We start from the raw sequence: 13157 nt of genomic DNA on the forward strand, positions 1-13157 counted from the left end.
TGCATAATGTTTAATGTTAAACTATAGCTTAAATGTTTGAGCATTACACGCAACCATGTAGTGGCATTGCAAAATTAATAAAATAATAAAACAAAACACAGGTAAAACACAAATTAATGGCTTGTGCTATAACTCTTGCCTATAGCAAATATATGCTATATTTCTTATGACAGAGCTTCGTTATACAGACATATAAAGCGCCACATTGAAATATTGCTGGATGTTGTAGTGTAATCCCCCAGTAGACTGTCAGGTAATTATACTGGTAGATGGCACAATAAGATGTTACATGTAGGAACTTGTGAAAAACATTATGCTACAGGTTTGCATGGTAAGCTCTGTAGAAGTATCACACACAGTGTAAAATGGGAAGCCGGAAATGAGAGCAGCGCTCACCCAAATTTCCCCTCCTTGCCGATAATTACAATGGGCCCCTATGGCGGCACCTGAAAATGTATGTTTTTGCATTTTTTGGTGTTCTTTTTCTACCATCGGCAGGGAAGGTTAAGGTTAGGCGTGGAGGAGGAAGGGTTATGGTTAGGTGTGGGGTGGGGGTTGCAGCGGCAGGGGTGGTTATGGTTAGGCGTGGAGGAGGAAGGGTTATGGTTAGGTGTGGGGTGGGGGTTGCAGCGGCAGGGGTGGTTATGGTTAGGCGTGGAGGAGGAAGGGTTATGGTTAGGTGTGGGGTGGGGGTTGCAGCGGCAGGGGTGGTTATGATTAGGTTTGGGGAAGGACGGGTTAGGATAATTCAAATAATTTTGACAGCACTTCTTCATCTACCTTTTGGCACTTTTTCAGCTGCAAAGTGCTGAACAGTTATTTTAAAAAGAAGTTGGAAAAATATCTCCTAAGAGAAAACGCAGGAGAGAGGGTTAATTGCCTATAGGCCCAGATCGCCAATCAAAGATGAATACAGAAGGCTCCAAATGTGAAAACAAATCAGCTGATCTCACATCCTAATCTAAAGCATTAAAGCATACAGGCAATAGATGGTTGTCACCTGATCTGCCCATCTGCGTTTAGAGGGGGTGACAGTCTAATCCAGGCATGGGCAAACTTGGCCCTCCAGCTGTTAAGGAACTACAAGTCCCACAATGCATTTGCCTTTATGAGTCATGACTGTGGCTGTAAGACTCCTGCAATGCATTGTGGGACTTGTAGTTCCTTAACAGCTGGAGGGCCAAGTTTGCCCATGCCTGATCTAATCTCTACATACTGTAGCTGTCAACTCTTCCAATACAGCTGACATTGCTGTGGGTAATAGTAATCTGATCAGCTTGATTTTATTGGTCAATTGCTATTGTGTTCCTCTTGCTGCAGGTCCCCATTTGTATGCCCCTCCCCCATTCTATCTATAGAATATGTCTGTACAGCAGATGATGTGAAGCAGAAAGATGGAAGTCAGATCATGCTTTGTACATCCAAATTCCATGTAACGACTTTGCCAGCCTTTAGCTCTGCTCTACTGTAGATGCTAATGGATCAAGAGTAGAGCAGACTTAACAAGATACTTTTATCTCAAGAAAGTAGGTCAGCTGAACTAGAGAAATAACTTGTAAAAGAAGGAATTGCTCCTACTGTATTTCAATCCCCGTGATCTTTGATAAAGCAAAGAGCAATGTGTGCTATTTTACCCGTTAGAAATCATTCTTTACTGTTCTGACAAAGCTAAACCCTGAGAAAAGTAATGGTTCTCAAGACAATTAAGAACATGGAATCCTAGCTGTAAACACAAAGGGCCATATCCTATTCAAGGTGATAAGGAGCTTGCAAATGCAAGCTACTTATCACCTTGCCGCCACATAAGGCTTACTGGCAAATCCTATTGCCGGTTGCACTTGTGTGATGGACGATCATTAGGGAGCATTACTCATGCAAAAGCCAGAGCAATGCTCCCATATCCTGGTGGTGGTGGTGGTGGTAGGGGTTTGCTCTGTGGTGCTGTACTTGCTCTGTGGTTCTGTGCTATACTGTGCTGCATCCATCGCAAGAGCCTGCACTTGCCAAACATCCGCTGCTGCATCTGTTGATCCAGACAGTGAACCAATGGGGAGCCTCAGTGGGAGCTTTAAAGATGCTTTGCCAGAGCTCAGAGACTATTACAGCAACGAGAGTTGCAATGAGGGGTGGCAGATGTTCGGCAATGCTGCGGGCAGAATTTCTCAGGGCCAGGGGTGCCTGGCTGAGCTGCAGGGGGAGGAAGTTTGGTGCTGCATGGACAGACTGACGGGGAGCTCTGGGGGTCTCCTTAGTCAAGGAGACCCCCAGATGCAGTGGCAAAAGACTTGCGTTAACTTGTTTCGACCTTCATCTCTGGGCCTGATGCAATTGGCTTGGCAGTGTTACAGCACAGGTGCTGGGTATTGGAATGATAGATTATGTCTTATACTTTACTCAGCTGCCTTGACCTGTCTATAACTCTGCCACTTAGCTTAACCCTAGCCTCACCGGCCATCCTGTGTCTAATTCTACCCACATTCCTTTCACTAAATGTAACCCAATATTCACTGCTACCTCCTCAAATCTACCTAACTTTAAACCTTTTTCTGCAGTGTCCAATGCTAACGTCGATCTTTAGCCTTAACTTAAAGTAAAACTCCACTCTTGCTGAGAAATAAATAATACCTTTATTTCAGGTCTGTACATTGCTAGTATTCTTTTTATGTTATTTAAAAAGAATACCTTAATTCTGAGCACATAATCACCTAGCACCTCTATGGCCACTTCACAACTATCCTAATGGTGCTCATACATGGTGCATTTTTCTTTTCATTTTTTTGAATTAAATAATTTAGTTTGATTATTCTGTTAGATCGAATATAAAAATTTTCCCAACATGTCCTATCGGATTTTGATTAAAATTAAGGGATAATTGTTATTTTTTCTTGATAAAATAAAAGAGATTCTCTTTGACTTTCATTCTATTCGATCCTTTTGGTTGAATAAATGGGAAAATCAAACGTTTTTATTGTACTGTGTATGGGCATGTATGTGTCAGCGTGGCTGCCAGTCACAAGATTAGTCAAGGTGTGGAAAATAACTAAGAAGATCTCCTCCTTTGTGCAGCCAACTTTTCATGTGGGAAAAGGAACTTTGTGGGTTGTCTTTACTGAGAGGCAGGAAACAAATTCCAGACTAGACAATTAATGCAGTTTGCAATTTCAGAAAGTTTTGGATATTGATGACTGGCTTAATGTGACTGGCTTAATTAATATGAAAATGTGATTTTTAACAATGTCACAGCAAACATTTATAAAGAGCGGAATATCACTTCCTGATCTATAGTTAAGGGTAGGGTATACTTGAAGGGAACCAAATAACATACCAGTATGTTTTGGGGATTTGAGAGAAAACCGTAGTGTGAGGAGGGAACCAGTGCAAACATGGGAGAACTCCGTGGAGATAGTGTCCGGGCCTACATCTCAAATGGAGACCCTAGCACTGCAAGGCTAGAGTGCTATTCACTACACCATCTTATCCCAGATAACCTTAGCACGATTCCAGTGCCTGACACTAATTACCTCTAACCATATCCTCTCTTAAACTTCCTGGACCTTACAAATATTAGTTCTGTTGTCAGTAGAAGTATCAGACATCAAACTCAACTGATACCTGAGATTCTATCACTATATTCACTTCTTTCTTAGAAGTTCATGATCATTGTGAAGCATTATTATGCAGAATGAAGTGAGGGTCACTTGTATTGAACCATTAACTTCAGTACATCAATGGCTTCAGGGAGGCACATTATGAAAGTGTCATTACAGAGTACTAAAAGAAGATCTGGGTTCACCCCATGCCAGGCCAACACCAAATACTGAAAAGCTTGTACATGAAGATCACCTATAAAATACTAAGGTGCTTGCCAGCAGGATGTCAAAACAAATGCTGAATTGTCAAAACAATTATAAAAAGCAAAAGTAAATGCTGGATTCATGTATGACCAAATGCTGATTATGAAAGATAATGCCTGGTTAGTCTATCATTTCTCTTTTCAGTGCACTGTGTTATAAATGTAAATCATGGGATATGCTTATGAACTGTGAGGTTTATTGATAATCCACAATCAATACATTATTATTATTATCATTATTAGTATTATTTATTGTATTTATAAAGTGCCAACATATTATGCAGCGCTTAAATATCAACTTATTTTGCAAAGGCCGCAATAAAAATGTTAAGGCAAGGAACACACTAGCTGCGATTGTGCTATTCAAGTCAAAATCCTCACTTAGGAAACACTCGTCATGACCGTTCACTGGCGTTCGCGATTTTCTGCCCGTTTTAAAATTCGCACAGCTTTCTTCTTTTTTTCCACATGACCCGCGCATTCACAATTACATTGTATGCAACTTCAAATGAAAAATCGCAGGACAATCGCAGCAAAAATTTTGTTGGAAAACGCAATTGAAAAGCCGACAAAGACCCGGGAAAAGCAGGTGCTGCAATTGTGTTCCCTCACTTGCTCACTGTTTTAATATACAGAATATATGTGCCGAGGCCATCACCACTTGTCATCCAAAGCTATGAAGATGGAAAAAAATTTGAATGCAAATACGTCTGCGGATGAGTAATTCCTCGAGAAGTGCTCTGATGGAAACTGTAACGATATCAGTAAGCACTACAGAATAGCTGAGGTCTTTTCTCTGCTATCATATTCAAGTCACACTCTGCTATAACAACAGGCTGATTGACTTTTGCACTGTGGGACCTGCCCTAATGCACTTTTGGAAATTATACTTTATGTGTTGCTTTTATGCATCATTACCCTGACAGAGAAATATGGCCTTTGAAACTCCAGTTGGGGTATATTCTTTTCTAGCTCTAATTTAAATCCGTCGCTTGCTGCAAGTATCTCCAGGACCTTATGATATTAAATGGTAACATCTTATTTTTCAAGTATTTTAGCTCTCCTTTTGAACATAGACTAGACAAAAGTAACATAAACGGTATTTACTTCTATCAGCATGATATTAGTAATTTCTGCCCAAATCCTTCATTCATTAATATCATTACGTTGTGGATTCCAGCTTATTAAGAATGTATAGAATATTTCTCTCTTGCATACATTATTCAGAGGATGGAGGATTCATTAACTATTTGAACCCTCTGTTGTGTTGTTTGAGAAGTACAGCAGCATTACATGCAGTTTTCTAATGTCCACTGTAAATTGATCAATACTTGAATGATGTATGCATGTTAAATAAAGCCATGAAAACATATACTGGTACTTCCTGGAGAAAATAAGATGAGCTCTCTCCTGTGGCCGGTCACATGACCAGTGTTGCAAAGGAGACTGATATTCAGGCTGGGCCTGTCAATTGATTTCTCTAAGTCACCAGTGATACTGCCTACTCATAGATCCAGGTAAACCTATATTATGGAATTGTCCTTGCTTGACCTTAAGAAGATCTTGCAGTGAGAGGGCTGCCAGATGTATTTATTTTTTTAGACATTGAATATTGCCTGGCTTATCTGCTGTTCTTCTGCCTCCAATATATTAATTGTATTGCCTAAAGCTCTGTACACACATCCAATTTTAATCTGTAGATGACTGGACAATTTTACCACCTCCATGAAGTATGATGGCCACAGATTTTGAATACTATTAACAGACTGTGTAGATATGCTCTCATCCTATGTGGGAGTGGCAAAATTGGCCAGTCATCTGCAGATAAAAATTGGATGTGTGTATGGACCTTAACTAGTAGTGGTGTGTAGGGATGGTCAAAGCCCTGCATATTTGGTATGCAAATGTATGCAGCTTGAAAATGGACCTATTAAATTTCCCCCTTTTTCAAGCTGCATACATAATTTGTATAACGCTGCATCTACTCCTAGTTATTTGCATCTCACTGACCATCCCTAGTGGTGTAGGCTTTGTACTAATGTGAATCTTGGGGTCACTTAGGGTCCCAGGTAACCTGGGGCAGGGCTGCTGCCGCCGGCTACAATCGAGCTGTGTGTCCCCAAAAATCTAATGCAGGGTGGCACAGGGAGTGCTTGATATTTATCTGATCTACACACAGGATTGGCTCGCCTCCGCTGACATCATACTCCGGGTCCCGATCACATGATATGACCTGTGCTTGGAACCCAGAGGAGGATGTTTGCATTACAGCCCTTCTCAGCAGTGGAGGAGGAGAGACGATCCTGCAACAAGATCAGGTAAATATATCAAGCAATCCCTGTGCCGATGTGCAATAGGCCTAGGGATGTAGAGGAATATGTGGCACCGCAGCCCACAAACACAATACCTTGGCACTAAAGTGCAACTTGCTGGAATACTGTGCAATTCTAACCTGTTGAGCTATTTTAACAAGGGCTTGCCAGGTGTTCGTATTCTGCTCAAATCATTTGGAAGATAAACCTGGGCATGACTGTTTAGAAGAAAAATGAACAACCAAATTCACTATTCCTTTTTTGGACTTTGTACAAATTGCACACCTAGTTGATTAATTAGTTTTGCATTAAGTTATTAAGGAACTCTCAGCTGTTTCTTACACAGAGACTTGTGGTGGAAATATTATCAATACCCTCTAACAGCAACAAGAAATATATTTAATCTGAAATTTGCTTGAAGGCCCGAGGCCACCAATGCAGCTCTGCCCACTTCTGTCTGCTTTTTAGCCTCTGTAATAGTGATGTGTTGCTGAAAAGTGGACACAACTGCATTCGAGGGCTCAGGACCTAAAAGTAATGTATTGCAAAGGTTACCTAAATCCAAAGTTGATTTCTCTGGAATTTTGACAGTCTTTGTGCTTCTTTCTGCTTCAGTTTTTATGAGCTCAGCTTCATCCACCTTCTTTTTAATGGACTGTCCTTTTGACGTTTCCCCTTTCAGCGCAGATTCTGTTTTTTTCCCTTTACTCTGCGTGGGTGCAATTGGCTCACTCAGATCCAGAAGGTCCAGTCCAGGTGACAACACTGCCATGGAATACAACACAAAAGCTCAATTTTTGTCCTTTCATTCTACGTCAGCTATTGAGTTTAAACAAAGTCCCATCCAAAGCAGTTTTAATATTTTGGATAGTGATGGGGAGGGTTGGAAACACTGTGCTTACATGCCCATGTGCTGCTGCTCTATGGGCTGTGCATGCTGGCTGAGACCACTTGGATGATGGAAAAGGCTGCTTCGAACCCCAGTAGGGACTCTCATCAATTCAGCTGGGAACCAATTCCTCTAAATGTCTGATTGATCAATTTTGACCAACAATCAATCAAAATTTTAGATCACATGGGATGAAAAAGCTAGGTTAAGAAGAACTGGCAGTAGATTGATGGCCCATAGTGCTGCATTGCATCAAAAAGTGTGCAGTTTAATCAATTTGTTATTCGATCTACTTTGTGATAGAAATAGATTCCTCTTCAAATAATTTCCGATCAAAGAGGAATAGATTGTTTTGCCACATTGGGTGGCCAGGTTAACCACCACACCACTGCCAGTGTAAACACCTCTCAATACAGGACTTTTTTTGCTTTCAGTGATTTGACATTTGATAGCTCTAATATAGTTTATTCCACATAGACTGTCTTGGTATCTTTTTTAAGGACAGATAGGTCTTTGTCTTGGTACTACAATTTCAAGCCTATGCATTAAACAAAAGAAACTCTTTCAAAAATTGAAAAGACAAGGTGCATTAAAATATTTTACTAATAGTGTATTGAAACATAGTCATATTCCAATTAAATTATTATTATTATTGCCATTAATGTATTTTTTTAATAAAAGGTTGCTTATTTCTACCTTTTATTTTTACTAGAGCATTTCTTTTATTTTTCTTTCTTTATCAAAATGTGAATTTTCATTCATTTGTAGATGTAGAATGATCTCCATTGGCAAGAAAGGGTAATAGAAGTTTCAAAAAAGTAAGTCATGAAATAATTTAGATATCGCACATACGTGAAGGGGTTGATTCAACTGCCTATAGAATTGCTGTTTGTAAACAGTGCATAGCCATATTACCAGTACATACGCTAGTAACTGTGCAGATTGCACACATAGCACAACTTGCATTAAAGGAACACTATCGATTGAAATATTTTTTTCAGTTGAGATAGGAATTGTTTGGGAAGTGCTGTTAAGTACTCGTATATACATTTCACTGGCAACCTCTTTGTTTACTGTTATCAAAATACTTTCACACTTTACTAACACCAAAATTGACAGCAGAATGAACCATGAGGGGAGGGGGAATTCCCCTCATACTTTGTTAACCCTGTGTGGTACTGTGAGAGAGAAAGCTCTCAGCAGCTGCAGCTGCTGTGTCCTGTGTGTCTCTGACTGAAGTGTCTGAAGAGAGCAGAGGAAATGTAACTTGTTATAAACATTTGTAATTGTCTGTGAAACCACAGCTTTTCATACTGTTTTTGCTTTCAGAGAAAAATACTCTGTAGTCTGATATGCAACACTGGCTGTGCATTGAAGTAGACACCCCTTCTGCAGTCGATTTGTTCCAAATAAAGCTAAATCCTACACTCAATAAATTCAAGCTGTGGCTTCTGATATTTAACATGAAAAGTAGGAAATTGTTTATACAGCTACTTAGACATTAGTTGTACATGTAATTTTAGAATATTTGGGTATTGGTAGTGTTCCTTTAAGTACACCATATGTGCGTTGCTACTATAATGAGCTTTATACTTCTTACATAACATGTGGTAACGAGGCAATACATGTATCGTTTACATACACAAGTTGCTCTGTGTTTGCAACATGTGCTACATTACTTGTGTAAGTTCTAGTAAAATTGCACATAGTAATTTTACCAGCAGAGGGTGAATTAATTTCCATGGCAGTCATATATTTACAAACATCGTTTGTATTTTACTAATTTATACTAAATTTACGAACATAGAGTTATTGCACTTTACCTAACTGAACTAGTGTGAGAAAGCGCGGAGGAGCCGCCGCCATGAGCCAGCGGCGGGCGGCTCCTTCCGCACACAGGAACTTCTCGCACGGAGAGGCAGCCGCCTCCTCGCATCATGAGGCGGCTGCCTCTGTGCATCAGGCCGCAGAACGCGGCGAAACCGCCGCGCTGAATGCGGCAGATAGCCAGCAGATCCCCGCTGCGGGGACACCGCAGAACGGGGCTGCTGTTGCTGGGACTCATAGTCCCACAAGATTCAGAGTGACGCGCGCGCGCGCACTCAAACATAATTTATTACTCTCAGGGGAGAGTCAGCTGACCAGGCAGGTCAGCTGACCATAGCTTCACTCCTCATTGGTCCAGCACTTAGGGAGGTGCTGGAGAGGGGATATGTGTATATATACTGCTGGCTGTTCATTTGTTCCTTGTCTGGCGTTGCGTTCACATACGTGGGAGCACCCAGATCCGTTAGTCAGATCCGTTAGTGTGCCGGGACCAGCTGGAGCTGTAATCCTACACTAAGATAGATTTGTTGATAGCTTAAAGTACTAGTTTGATTGTGATATTTGTTATGACTTCTTGCCTGCCTTGACTACTCTTCTGAACTTTGATCTTGTACCTCGTTATCTCTGATACACCGTTGCTGAACCCCGGCTCGCTCCTAGACTCTGTTTCTGCCTCCTGATTCTGTACCCCGATATACCTGATACCCCGTTGCCGAACCCTGCCTGTACTTTGACTCCGTCTCTGCCTCTCGATCTTGTACTTTATCTGTCTGTGTGTGTACGACCTGGCTTGTCCGACCTCGAGAACCGACCTCATCATTGGAGGAGGTTCTTCGTTCTGTTAGTAACCCTTCCGCCTGAGGGTGACTTTCAGAAGATACTTCCTGCTAGCAGTCTGACTCCTCCCGCCTTGGAGAGCTCAGGGTTGCGGAAGTAATCTGTACAGTACGTCTTACTGTACTGAGGCCTAGTCCTCTAAGTGTTACTGTTACACCAAAACACTACACTCTACTCCGGTGAACAGAGGTTAGCTGGTATATTGGATTATCGGTGATACTGCAGATCACACATAATCTGGTATACGTCTGTATTCCCCGTGACGCTGCAGGTCACCGGTAATCAGACCTCTCTGTGCTTCACCGAGCGTTACAGAACGCCAGACCAAAAATACCGATGGAACGCACTGATCCTCTGACTGTGCTTGCCACTTCGGTGGATAGCATCCATCAAGCACTAGGTCAGCACAAAGCCTTAATTGATGCCTTATCAGGCTCTGTGAGAACCCTCCAGACATCAGTCGATTCAGTGCGATCCCCTCCTAGTGACGACATCCGTATGCCTGTCCCTGAGAAATTTTCCGGCCACAAGTCGGACTTCCGGAATTTCAGGAGTAGAGTATTGTCGTATTTTGAATTGAGACCCCGATCCTCGGGGACTGAGGCCCAACGGGTCATCTTTATTAAAACCTTATTGACTGGGGACTCCCAGTCCTGGGCATATAACCTGCCTGCTACCGATACCGCTCTGACTTCGGTAGACGAGTTCTTTAAGGCCATGGCCATAATCTACGACGACCCTGACCTTGCTGTGACCTCAGAGCGGAAACTCAAGCTTTTGCGGCAAGGCAGAGGGTCGGTCGAGGATTATGCGGCGGAGTTCCGTAGGTGGTCAATCACCTCTAGATTTGATAACTTCGCTCTTATGGATTATTTTCTGTCTGGATTGACGGAGGAGGTCTCTGACTTAATGTTGACAGTACCAGAGCCCAAGACAGTTGATGAGGCCATATCATCGGCCATTCGTGTAGATCGCAGGCTACGCCATCAGAAGCAGGCTAGGGGAAGTCACCGTGTCAGGGTGACTTCGTATACGGCACCGGTTGCTGCAGCCTCTGAACCAGCACCTCCGCCTGTCTCACCCTTTCTGGCCTTGCCTCCACCAGAGCCGATGCAAATTGGTCGTTCAAAATTGACCCAGGTGGAGCGAAGGCGGAGGATGACGGAACAACTGTGCCTATACTGTGCAGAGGCAGGGCATAGGGTGCGAAACTGCCCCAATAGGGCGGGAAACGGGTCTGCCTAGGAGTAGTGGGGGGTGACACCCTAGGCACACAGACTTCACCCCTTAGGGAAAAAAAATTACTTCTCCCATGTACGGTCACATGGGAAGATAAATCTGTTGCCACTGAAGCCTTCATTGATTCCGGCTCAGCGGCTAACTTTATGAATTTTGAGTTTGCTCAGGAGTTGGGGTTACCACTCACTCCCGTGAGACCCCCCATCCAGGTCACGGCAGTTGACGACTCCCCTTTGCAGCGGAACTGTCCCCTGTCACAGACTCCGTTTGTGGGACTCACCATAGGGGTTTTACACGGGGAGCAGTTACAGTTTTATGTGTTGCAGATGTCCACCTCCACTATTATCCTAGGCATGCCTTGGTTGCAGGTACATTCCCCACAGATAGACTGGGCCACAGGACAGTTGACGGCATGGTCACCTCACTGTTTCCAGCAGTGTTTGGGGAGACTAACGTTGGGTCTAACCAAGGTACAGGTGGAAGGTGTACCAAAGCAATATGCAGATTATGCCGATGTATTTTGTCCCAAGGCCGCGGATAAGTTGCCCCCGCATCGTTCCTTCGACTGTCCCATTGATCTTCGTTCCGGTTGTGTGCCTCCTCGAGGTCATTTATATAACTTGTCTGGCCCCGAGAAACTTGCCATGCAGGAATACATTCGTGAGAACTTGGCAAAGGGCTTCATTAGGCCGTCCCGGTCGCCCGCTGGGGCAGGTTTCTTTTTTGTCAAAAAGAAAGATGGGGGGTTACGGCCTTGCATCGATTATCGAGGTCTCAATAAAATCACTGTGAAGAATCGCTACCCGTTACCACTTATTGACGATTTGTTCACACAGGTCACTGAGGCTAGCATATTTTCTAAACTGGATTTACGGGGGGCATACAACCTGGTGCGTATAAGGAAGGGCGATGAATGGAAGACGGCCTTCAATACCCCCGATGGGCACTACGAGTATAGGGTGATGCCCTTCGGGTTGTGTAATGCCCCGGCCGTCTTCCAGGAACTCATCAATGAGGTGTTTCGGGAGGTATTGGGAAAGTTCGTTCTAGTCTATCTTGACGACATTCTCATTTTTTCTAACAACCTCTCGGAACACAGAACCCATGTCAGGATGGTGTTAGACAAACTGAGGCAAAATTTGTTATATGCCAAGCTCGAAAAATGTATTTTCGAGGTCACGTCGGTTGCGTTTTTGGGGTACATAATCTCTACCTCAGGTTTGTCTATGGACCCTGCCAAGGTTTCCGCGGTCCTGGAGTGGCCACAGCCGGTGGGGTTAAAATCATTGCAACGGTTCTTGGGGTTTGCGAACTATTATAGAAGGTTTATAAAGGGGTATTCCACAGTGGTCGCTCCTCTCACTAGCCTTACTAGAAAAGGGGCAGACACCACTCATTGGCCTCCCGAGGCAGTACAGGCTTTTTCTAAGTTAAAGCGGTTGTTCTGTTCAGCTCCCATACTCAGACACGTTGACACCTCCGTTCCATTTATTGTTGAGGTGGACGCCTCAGAGATCGGGGTGGGGGCTGTGCTGTCCCAGCGTTCTGGTCTCCAGGGTAGACTACACCCGTGTGCCTATTTTTCCCGAAGGTTCTCTCCGGCAGAGAGAAACTATGACATAGGCAACAGGGAACTCTTAGCCATCAAGTTGGCCTTCGAAGAGTGGCGTCACTGGCTAGAAGGAGCGGAGCACACTATCACAGTTTATACCGACCACAAGAACCTAGAATACATCGAGGGGGCTAAAAGATTGAGCCCAAGGCAGGCTCGATGGTCACTATTCTTCTCGAGATTTACATTTTTGATCACTTATACGCCAGGGAGTAAGAATACCAAGGCAGACGCTCTTTCTAGGTGTTTTGAGCCAGAGACAGCACAGCCCCCTGTTCCTGAAACCATTGTCCCACGAAATGTGGTCTTAGCCGCCACCGAGACTTGGGAGGACTGGGAAGAGACTTTGAGTCCTTTTCAGCAGGATATCCCAGAGGGGAAACCAGACGGGGTGTTATTTGTTCCGTTACCCTTCCGTCTCCAGATCTTGGAGATGGTTCACTCCCATAAGAATGCGGGACATCCAGGAGCATCTAGGACGCAGGATCTTGTGGCCAGATGTGCTTGGTGGCCTTCGCTAGCCGCTGACTGTAAAGAATTTGTCAGGGAATGTGCGGTGTGCGCAAGAAGCAAGCCCTCCCGGCTGGC

General features: G+C 43.6%; 1 protein-coding gene across 4 annotated transcripts in view; it reads right to left on the reverse strand.

The window, feature by feature from the left end:
• PEX5L (peroxisomal biogenesis factor 5 like) overlaps nt 1–13157 on the reverse strand; it is a 281043-nt gene that overhangs the window by 70681 nt on the left and 197205 nt on the right. For all 4 annotated transcript variants that reach the window (XM_068281072.1, XM_068281070.1, XM_068281071.1 and 1 more), the window contains one exon: nt 6721–6930. In XM_068281072.1, coding sequence (XP_068137173.1) covers nt 6721–6930 — 210 coding nt within the window. The remainder of the gene's footprint in view (nt 1–6720; nt 6931–13157) is intronic.

Source organism: Hyperolius riggenbachi, chromosome 4 (assembly GCF_040937935.1).
Source record: "Hyperolius riggenbachi isolate aHypRig1 chromosome 4, aHypRig1.pri, whole genome shotgun sequence".
Lineage (NCBI taxonomy): Eukaryota > Metazoa > Chordata > Amphibia > Anura > Hyperoliidae > Hyperolius > Hyperolius riggenbachi.